This window comes from Macadamia integrifolia, chromosome 9 (assembly GCF_013358625.1).
Source record: "Macadamia integrifolia cultivar HAES 741 chromosome 9, SCU_Mint_v3, whole genome shotgun sequence".
Taxonomy (NCBI): Eukaryota; Viridiplantae; Streptophyta; class Magnoliopsida; order Proteales; family Proteaceae; genus Macadamia; species Macadamia integrifolia.
This window is the reverse complement of record NC_056565.1, coordinates 24,861,125-24,871,630: the sequence shown is the minus strand read 5'-3', so window position 1 is coordinate 24,871,630 and position 10,506 is coordinate 24,861,125. Positions and strand designations below refer to the sequence as shown.

At 37.2% G+C, this 10,506-nt stretch overlaps 1 protein-coding gene across 3 annotated transcripts in view; it reads right to left on the bottom strand.

The window, feature by feature from the left end:
- Positions 1 to 460: 460 nt before the first annotated feature.
- Positions 461 to 10,506, bottom strand: part of LOC122088084 (phospholipid--sterol O-acyltransferase) — a 94,522-nt gene continuing 84,476 nt past the window's right edge. Inside the window, exons 10-17 of one of the 3 annotated variants that reach the window (XR_006142968.1) lie at positions 9,145 to 9,196; positions 8,934 to 9,005; positions 6,422 to 6,590; positions 2,320 to 2,424; positions 2,164 to 2,248; positions 1,967 to 2,056; positions 951 to 1,012; positions 461 to 832 (exon numbers count right to left, since the gene is read on the bottom strand). Coding sequence is in view for 2 of the 3 variants with exons in the window: in XM_042657228.1 (XP_042513162.1) it covers positions 1,975 to 2,056; positions 2,164 to 2,248; positions 2,320 to 2,424; positions 6,422 to 6,590; positions 8,934 to 9,005; positions 9,145 to 9,196 (565 nt within the window). In the remaining variant the exon portion in view is untranslated. Of the gene's footprint in view, positions 833 to 950; positions 1,013 to 1,434; positions 1,884 to 1,966; positions 2,057 to 2,163; positions 2,249 to 2,319; positions 2,425 to 6,421; positions 6,591 to 8,933; positions 9,006 to 9,144; positions 9,197 to 10,506 lie in introns of those variants that run through there. The other 2 variants (XM_042657228.1, XM_042657229.1) reach the window with 2 other exon arrangements.

Genomic DNA, 10,506 nt, shown 5'->3' with positions numbered 1-10,506 from the left:
TTTAATTTGATCAACATTACTTTGAGCAAAGCCAATTACTATCATAGCTTTGAGAAACTAACCAAACCAAGTCTTTGGAGATTTCTTCAAACCATATAATGCCATTTTAAACCCTTTAGATAATAATCCATCATTATAACACGCTCCTTCAAATTGATCCATGAATATCACACATGCCCAATTTGCATAAAATAAAATAAAAACCTTTACCATTAAAACCATTTGTGATATTTCCCAAAACTTTCCTTTTTAATGGCATATTTCCCAGACAACACAGAAATGTCTGATTTGGCAGAAACTGGCGATCAATAGGTGTAGGCATTTCCATCAGAGCTGGGATATTTTCTAAACTTACAACCCCCGCCAACGCAGCTCTTTAACTTTTCATTATTTTTACACCATTCAAACTACTCTTAAGGATGTTGGAATTTGCAAAAACGTAAAATTGAAGAGTAACAGCTGGAAGTCGAGATGCTCGTGTAAAGCACCATTCATAGCTTTTTCATGACTAAACTGTTTTATTACATTTCCAATAAAATAAAGTAGAAGTTCTAGAACACAACAGCAAACCAATTTAAATGTGACAACTACCTTTCCCCCGTACTCATTTTTGAGGTAATGAACCAATAAATTTGGGGAACCAACATCTACCTTCAAAGAGATTACCCTCTTTCATGTTTCCAGTTTATGCTATATATCTACGGTAGAAGGTGTTGATTAGCGTAGGGAAAAAAAATTGTCAGACCGTGCAAAACTGGCTTCAGAAAGCAACATGTGGGGGGGGTGTCAACACCATAAGTCAGATGGTGAAACTAGTTTACATCTGAGATCCCTGGAAAAAAAAAAGGGTAAAATATCAAGACGGTGATATCTTTCTTAATCAAATCTCTTACTACAATTTAGATCAAGGTCTACATTCAATGTTTATCTACATTCAATGTTTATCTTACAAGGTCTCTCTGATTCAGGTTGCCCTACAGAGTAGACTAGTTCTTTGACTTGCTAAACATATCTGAAAAGAGTAGATTGATACTAAGCGATTCAGATTAGGAATGGCATTGATCAAGTGGGAATTGAGAAGAAAAAAAAAGCGTATATGGCAAAACCAACTAAGGATAGAAGAGTAGAGGCAAGGAATGCAGACACAGATGCACTTCATACCCGCAGTCTAAACATCAACATATTTTATTAAGAAAATTTGTATAAAACCATCATAATCCTGTAAATATGAATAACTCAAATGCCCCATTTTATTTTTCTTTCCCAGATAGGCCAATGGATTGGTGCCTAGTCTCAAGCAGGTGAAGATGAGTTTTGGGCACCAGTCTGTGGTCTGAAACCACCCACCTCCCACCCCAACACTAACCCCCACCCCCCCACCCCCCCCCCCCCCAAAAAAAAAAAAAAAAAAAAGGAAAGAAAAAAACCCTTAAATGTATGGTTTCCCATCCCTTTCGCAAGCATGTAGCATCTCGCTGACTAATTACCAGGAACCTGAAAAGACATGGTTCTTTTTCATTTCTGTAAAATACCAGAGGATCAGCAAGCTTGGGTTTATGACCGAAGAGGAGCCCCAGGGGGCCAGGGCATTGGTTGGCAATACTCCTTGGTCACGTGTGTGTAGGCTCATAGTACACCATTCAAATCTCACTCTTAAATCTCTTAATCAAGTTGGCCCTCTTGCTTCCCCTAGCAACTGTAGTTTATCCATGGTTTTACTTCCACAGACCCATAACCTGCAGGGTCTCGTAGGCTATCAAGCCTGTACTGCATCACTTCACTTTTCTTTTTCCAATCAGATACTTTATAATCTTTTTCACTTTTCCATTTGGTAGGCCATTCATGAGGAAGAATTTGATTTAACTTCATTTCAAAGTGTTCACCTATTTTCCCAGTGCATGTATGAAGTGATTACTGCCAAGATAGTGATACAGGAAGGAGGGGAAAAGGAAAAACAGAGATATACCTTATGATCTACATATAATGCAAGAAGAGATCAAACGAAGAATTCTTTAACCTGCAACTCTGTCCAAGGTGAACATCTCCGAAAGTATACCTGGACCACCATATAGTCAGCGAAAATGGTTCTCTAATGTCTTAGATAAAAAAAAAAATAATAATAAAATAAAATAAAATAACCCTGAAAATTGGAAAGGAACACACCTATATTCACAATACTCAGGCCAGGCGCACCGAGCTTTTCCATAATCCCAATAACAATCATCATCCCTCAAGGGTCCACGTTTAGCTGTTCAATATCTATTAGACTTGTGAAATAAATTGAGTAATAGTAGATAAAAATAAGAAAAAACCATTCACCTTTTGTTACGAATTTTGATCCAGCATCAGCATGAATATCATGCCACATTTGGAGCCACAACTCTCGCATTAGAACTGGAGATCGGACAATGTTTCTGTGGCTTGCTACAGGAAGATGATGCAACTTAAGTGAGAAACCCCAATTGTATGTGCAAGAACCAATAAAGAAAACAAAACTTTGTACTTATTAATAAGCAGATTACATGGAAGCCAATCTTTGTATGTGGAATGCAAATTGCCCCTCCCAGGACCAAAAGCCTATACAATTCATAAGCACATAAAGCTGTAGCAACAATGCAAACTTGATGTGGGAGCATCTGATCATGCAGCCAGCAATTCTATACTATGATTCATACTGGCCATATTTGGAATTACCTCTGGCAATATTGGCTTCATTAGATATGGGTGTAGGATGGGGAAAAAATTCCCGAACAAATTGATGGAATTTCACTGTAAATATGAGGGTTAGTTTTTTTATCTGATACATTTTGGTGTACAAGTGTTGTATCTAATACCCTCCAGTATAAGGGTATTATTCCACTTGCATTATGTACAACTTACCTATAACTATAATCTCTTTTGAATGAATTTTGATCAAGGAGATGATGCAGATTAATCACCAAAATAGGCTTGTTTTATTAGAAATAAGCCTAAGGTTGGGTTCCATACATGTTGGGCCTTTGATCCCATGTGTTTTGAGTGTAATAGGTCACTTTTATGGGCCTAAACTAGGGGTTTTAAAGTTACATACGGGATTCACTGATTTGTTTCCTTTTTCATTAGTTTCTTTTTTAATTGGGTTTAATTTAAGTTATATTTGTTTCCTTAGGAGTTAAGTCATCAGTAGTTAGTTTCCATTTTCAACTAGTTTCTAATTTCAGTTTTTAGTAACTATTGTATTAGGAGAATATTGGTTTCTTTTTTGAGGAACCTTTTATTTTGTAATTCCCTCCCCTATCAACATTATAAATAAAGAGGAGGAGGCTCCTAAAAAAAGGATGATTTTAATAAAAAAATTAATGGCTGTTGCTAGTGTCTTCTTCATGAAGGGTTGCCATGTGTTTGATCAAGGCTGATGGAATTGGTGTTTGCTCCAATTGACTCTTTGCGGTGTGAAGCCCAAGAGGTTCCTTTCAAGTGTTCTTCTTCTTCTTCTTCGAGCTATTTTTCTCATCCATTCTTGAGTATTCAAGGGGTCAAACTGCTGCTCTGCTTCACAGGTATTTAAGTTCCATTCCCTTGCCTGTTCTGTCCATCTATAGAGAGTTCTGTGAAGAATTCTCAGATTCTGTCCTCCCTGTCCGTTTGGTCTGAAATTTTGATCAGAGATCCCTCTCACCTAGGGAAGAACTTGATCCACACTGGAGCCTATTCCGATCAGTGGTTTGTAAGATATATGAAATCACCATAATTCTGTCCTGTAGTGCTAGCGATTCTGTTTTCAGACCTGAACAGAGACCAGTTAATTGGACCTGCTTACCTCTGATTATCTGAAGTCTGATATGTGTGTTGAGTGACTTTTGGGTTAAATTTTCTGTACCCTAGCTACCCTATTTAGCTAGTCCCATTCTAGTTTCAGAAATCCTTGATTCATGGACTTGGCAGACTTGGTTTCAGATCTGATTTTTAAATCTGAGTTTACTTTGTGTTGCTGTTATTGGTTGTTCTTTGATTAAAAGTTCCTGCAGTTGAGACTTGGTTAGACTCCCTATCCTAGTCACCCTCCAAATCAGAATTTCATATTTTGGTTTCCTAGTCTAAGTTCTGATATTACATAAATGGAATCAGCGCTGATCTCTGGATTCTCAGATCATCTCCGGTAGTGATAGTCTTTGTCTACGATCCACTGTTGCAGCCCCTCGTGCCTTAATTAACACACTCCTTCACTACGCAAGGCGTTCTGTTGGCTACACCAGATGGCAGGATCCATCAGAACAGCCAATCAATTCTGAAAAGAAAGCGCAGAGAAAATAGAGTACCACCTTAAAGAAACTCCGATACCATGTGATAATACCAAAACCTAAAACCATTAACAGCAATGAGAATTTGGAGAAGAAGAAGAAAGAAAGACTGCCTGGGAAGAATAGCAATTGTTAGACTAGGCAGTCCCCGAGTCCGGCTTCTCTACCCACATGGGGAGCACCAATGAATGGAATCTCCCTTATTTATAGCTGTGCTAGTTAGGGTGGAGATTCCATTTCATTGGTGATTCCCCATGTGAGACACACCCCACGTGGGTAGAGAATCCAGACTCGCAGTTCCCCCATTGTACTATATGTAGAACTAAATAACATAACAGTGAAAGGACAGAAATCCTACCCATAGTCTAACTAGGTAACAAATAAATAAACCAAAAGCAACTAACTAAATCAACCTAGCTTGCTGCCCAAGACATAATATGATGGGGACATTCGCCCTATTATATTATTATGTACACATAAATAATATATACCCAAGGTTCAAGGTATCGGTTTTGACCCTTGGGGAGACCGAAATTTAGGTCGAAACCTGGGAAATTTCGAGGAAACCAAGCATTTTTTCCCAGTTTGGTGGAAACTTAGGTTTCTACCCCCAAACAGTGTTTTTTTTTTCCTTATTTTTTGTGTACATCCCATTTTAGACATTTCTAACACATTCACATCATTAGTTTCATAAAAAAAAATTAAAAAAAAAAGAAAGAAGAAGAAGAAGAAGAGTCATACTTGTGTGGTGAACCAAAGGTTCGATAATCACTACGCTGAGTTGTTGACTGAAATATGTTATAGGTAAATGCATTTTCAAAAACAGAAAAAAGAAGCATTAACATGCAAAAAAAAAATCGGCCACCATGAATGTATAGATCGGGTCCTCCTAAGTAACATATAAAAAATTTACATAATTCTACTCTATTTACAAGTATATTCTATTAAAAAAAAATGATTTTTGGGGAAGTCGGGACTTACCTTTTAGGTTTAAGATGTCTTTCTTACGTAGATGAAGTAAGAATCACCCTTAGATTCAATTTTGTTAGGCAAGAAAATGAAAATCTCCACTGTTTTCCCAAATTTCCCACTCCTAGGAGAAAAAACTAAGAAGAGAGGGTCGGACTCTGCTAAAGAAGGCTTGGGTTTCTTTTCAAACTAACTTATATAGGACCTGGTTCAAGTCGAACTAGTTGGTTTGCTCAAAATTTTCCATTTTTCGGTCGAAACATGGGAAATTTTGTCGAAACATGGTCGAAACCTATGACTTTTAGACTTCGTTTCAATCCTTGGGGATACGGCCGAAACCTGCGAAACACTGAGTTCTTGAACCATGTATGTACCCCAACAGTACATAGGGTACATATATTAACACCCTAGCCATTAGGATAGTTAGATACTTAATCTCTATTTCTTGTTTGTCCACAACAGGACCTATTACAAGCTATAAAACCCTCACTCGACCTGACAAACACCTCACTTTATAAACCCTAATCAATCTTATTTCACTATAAACCCTAATTTTCACTTTCATTCCAACCCTCTTCTAGACCTAGACAACAACATTTTTCTCCCCTAATTAAATCCAACTCTACTTGGATCCTAGGGCTTTGGGTTTAAATTTTTTTTTAATAGGCTGAAAATTGTTTTTGAACCTAACTCTAGTTCTAAATTAGGAGGGTAAGCTGAAGCTCAACCATAGTTGATAAGGTAGGAAGGGTTATCTTTGGCCCATTTACCCCAAATTGGTTCTTTCCATCTGGGACCATTTATTATTCTTCTCACTCCACATAGCTTGTGTGGACCAAGAAAAATTTCCATAATGCTAACAATAAAGTAATAGCATGCAATGCAAAGGTAAAAAATTATTTGGATGTTGCCATAAAAGTCCCATGGGTTACCACTGTATCAAACTTCTAAAGTGGAGGATCTTTGCCAGAACGTTAAGAGCAGTCACATTTTTCACTCACTCTTGAAATGAATTAAGTACCAATTAGTATTAATGGAGCCTAATTTAGATATCAAGAATGACATTGATGCCTACTGCTTGGGAGTGAGCACTCAGAGAGATTCTCTTGATGTAGAAGTAATCCGGTGTTTCATGAATATGTTAATGTAGACATAGACTACTGTCACCATACCTTTATCAATCTCCCAAACTGCTGTCCTTTTTCCTGGATTACTTTCAGAATCTTCATAATAGGTTACATACTTAACCCGAGGAGCCCTTGTCATGTTGGGAACTACATCTGCATCATGATGATGCTCTACATTCAGGTGCACTTGTACATCAGATCCATCATGCTCAGACTGCAATTTTTCAGAGAAGAATTAAGGAAAAGGCTAAATTCTAATACAATGGTATCATTCTTCCTGGCAAAAATCCAAATTAAAAAGAATGAAGGACATAAATTGGACTTCTACAAGCGACAAAGCAAGTTCCAAATATTTTAGAACATGTATTCAATGAATCCACAATTTAGAATTTAACAGAAAAACATTGAAAGAATTTTAAAAAATATAACTCTCTAGTTCTGTGAACTGTTATAGCATTTTAGAATTTAGTTTAGGGTTTGTTTCAACAAACTTATTCTTTATTCTAATTACTCAGAATTGAGTGAAGAGTCCAAGTAGGAAGAAATTTCTTGTTAGGTAAGCAAAGTATTGACTAATAAGGATTTGAATTGGGTGGTTAGCCTTTGTCACGGCATGCCTATCTAAAGGTCAGTAAAGCAACAAGCCAGAAATGCCCCCACCCCAAAAAAAAAAGGCAACTAGCCAAGCAGATGGTATCTGAGACAAGATTTGTTCTTGTTGAAGCGAATTCCTAGAAAAAAAATTCTCAGACAATATTGTTTTCCCTATCTCTTCCTATTCTTTTTAATTATGTTCCCTCGTGTATGGTGATTGTTCACAGATTCTATTTGCAGTCCCATAATATAACCTGTTTTCTTCTTCCATTATTCTTAATTTCATTAAACCCAAATATTCCAATATCCAAGAGGCAAGGGCAGAGTTGGGGGGGGGGTCTTGGGGACTCAACTTTTCACAGGCCCTTACGAGCATATGTAGTAGAAAGAAGGAAATAGGATAGGAGTATATGAGTTGAAAAGTCTCACCCCAAGCCTAGGCTAGAATCTGACCAACCACCCAGCCTCTCACCAGGAACAGAATCTCACTGCAGCTCTGTTTCTCACAAAAGAATTGCAGAAACTTTTTTTTCCCCGCTAAATAGGTCATTGTATTAAAAAATAAAAAAAGAAAAGAAAAGAAAAAAAAAAGAACAATACAAGAAAAATTGGCCTCGTAAGCCAAAGCCACCGACAAAATTAGGCAATTCCCCCAACCTATGGCGAATCCATTTGCAAGAGAAAAAGACCTAACTAAAAACAAAACCAATCCCTAGAGATACTATTCCATAAGAGGACTCAATCAATCGCTTTTGCAACGAGGTGATACGATCAGACTTTTGACCAGCCTGCTCTGAATTGATCTTTCCCTTTCCCTTTCCCTTTCTTTTTTTAACTTTCTAGAAGCCATCAGGCCCTTCCTGTAGCCTAGCTGCCTCATTAACTAATTGTATAAACTCAATTTCATTCAAAATCTGATTTCAAATGCCTACAGACAGCTCTATTTATAGAGAGGTTGGGAGGGTTCTAGTCTTCTAGGCCCTCATTGGAACTTCCTCCTAGACTTAATGGCTTGTACATTTCCAATGACTTAAACTGGGACTCTTTCCAAAATATTTAACGAATTTTACAATTTCGAAGTCATTCACAACTAACAATGAAACTAACCTACTAACATTCCCAAGACTTCACAACCTTAGAGGACTGGATGCAACTAACTACTTATACTTATATCCATATAGGCCACTTATCCCTCATATATGGGCTGTGAAAATAAGCCCATTACAAAAGAAAACATAAAAATTCCCAGCCTATGACCCCTATAACCCATTAGGCTACATATTTAACCCATTAGACTTGGATTTGGGCTTGTCCCAGTGTAAATGCTTGTGGTGGAATTCTCCTGGTCTACATCGGGGAGCAAAGGGGATGTCGAAGATATTTGAAAATCCATATCAACTTTAGATAATAGTAGAACTGAGTCCCCATCAAACCTGAACAGGCCTTGAACCAGATCCTGAACCAAACAATTAACTAGTTAAACCTGCCCCCCCCCCCCCTCCTCCCCACAAAGATAAATTCTTGGGTCTGACCCTGCCAATAGCTATCCTTACTACAAACTTTTTCGCCTCCAAGCCTAGTTTACCTTCTCGTTCCTTACTTTGGCCCACATGCATCAGAATAGATTATATGCTTCCCGAGTGGGTATCAAGACAGACTAGCAGTTCAAACTCAACAGCTTCTAGCCTTTTTTTACTTTAATTAACTACTGCAACGGTTTTCATTACATCTCTATTGCTAACCTTAACTCGATGTTATTGTAGTAGCATAGTATTCTCTGCACTAATCAATGTTGCTATCACAATCATGAATCATCCAATATCTAGAACCTAAAGCTTTCAAGAACGTCTGTGTTGGAGTCATAAGAACTTTGAACTTTTCATTTGGACATATGTAATTATGTATATAATGCATATGTATACATGCAATCTATTGATGATTATTTTCTACTTTAGAAAGGTACCTGCGGAGCCCTCGTTATGTTCACTTTAGACCCCAGCCATGTTTTGCACCATGAGAGGGAGTGGTATGGCACCTACAAAGACACTTTCTCTTTGAAGATAGAATGGACATGAATATAGGAAGCTAAGAGCAGGCAAAAAATCCACAACAGGCATGTTAAAAACCATCATTTACAACACGACAACATTGCATGAACTATTTCCTGAACATACCGTCTCATCCCCACTAGTAAATCCAGGATTCCCATTAACTAGATTCCCTGACCTGATAAAAATAAAACAAAAACACCCATATTAGAGTTCAAGCTGTCTAAGACGTGATATTTAAATCTCATATGATGTAAGAAAGCTGAATCCAGTTATTAAAATTTAAGCATAACAAGTTAAAATGATAGTGATTTTGCTTTGTTGTTTTACTTATATAGAGTGTCATGCATTGTTTGATCATGTTCCGAGTTAGTTGCACACCCAGTTAAACTACTTTCCCTTTCTATCAAAATGAAAGCTCTTATGTTAAAACCATCAAATCCGTACAACATATAGCAATGCGCCCATGACCACCTGAAGTCATAACCTATTTAGATTCTCCAGCCTTTCATTAGGTACATATTTGTTTTTTATCTAATTCATGCTCCTACACTGATATACTTCATGCTCCTACACTTAGATACAAGTCCAGTGAACACTTCAAATTTCCTCTAGACAGCATGCAACTAAGGCACCGTTTGATAATGTTTCTGCTGTTTCTGTGTCTAGAAACAGCAGAAACAGCTTTTCACGTTTCCAGAAACAAAAACGATTTTTTTGGTGTTTGATAAACCTGTTTCTCGAAACGTTTTTTGCAGACATAATGCCACTAAAAATCCCAACAGTATCATCGGATGCCCAGAAGGGAGAGAGGGTTCGGTTGCCTCTTTTTAGGTTTAAATAGTTGAGAGATTTATTGGGCACAACAGCCTTTTTTTTTTTCTTTCAAATTTGTTTCTAGAAATGACGAAACAAGTCCGACTTGTTTCGTCAAAGTCGTTTCTAAAATTGTAAATAGGCATAAATTTTGATTTACGTTTCTAGAAATGGGTGAAACGGAACAACTTTATCAAGCGCTTTTTAGGTTGTTTCTCTGTTTCTAGGAACAAGAAAACGCAGAAACAACAGAAACATAACGTTATCAAATGGTGCCTAAGACATGCTATAAAGTTTAGTAGAACCTTCAATCTATGGTGAGGGTAAACTTTTTTTTTCCTTTTCCTTTTCTATGTTAAGTCCACATTTAGTAAAGGTTTTAAATTTTAAAATAGGTACTCATTTCTAAGAAGCATTAGTGTCATTTTTTTTTCCTGTCCTATGATAGTGTTTGGTGTTTCTCTCATTATCCCCCATACAAGAAACAGAAAATTGCTTCAACCACTTGATGTGAAAAGGGTTGGGGGAGTTTTTTTTTTTTTTTTTTGGGGGGGGGGGGGGAGAAGTTGTGGGGAATATGTCTGGTACATCAGGAGGACAAGAAAGAAGAAAGATTGGAAAGAGAAATCAATACTTATATCATACAGGAAATACCATCCTTATAATTATCAG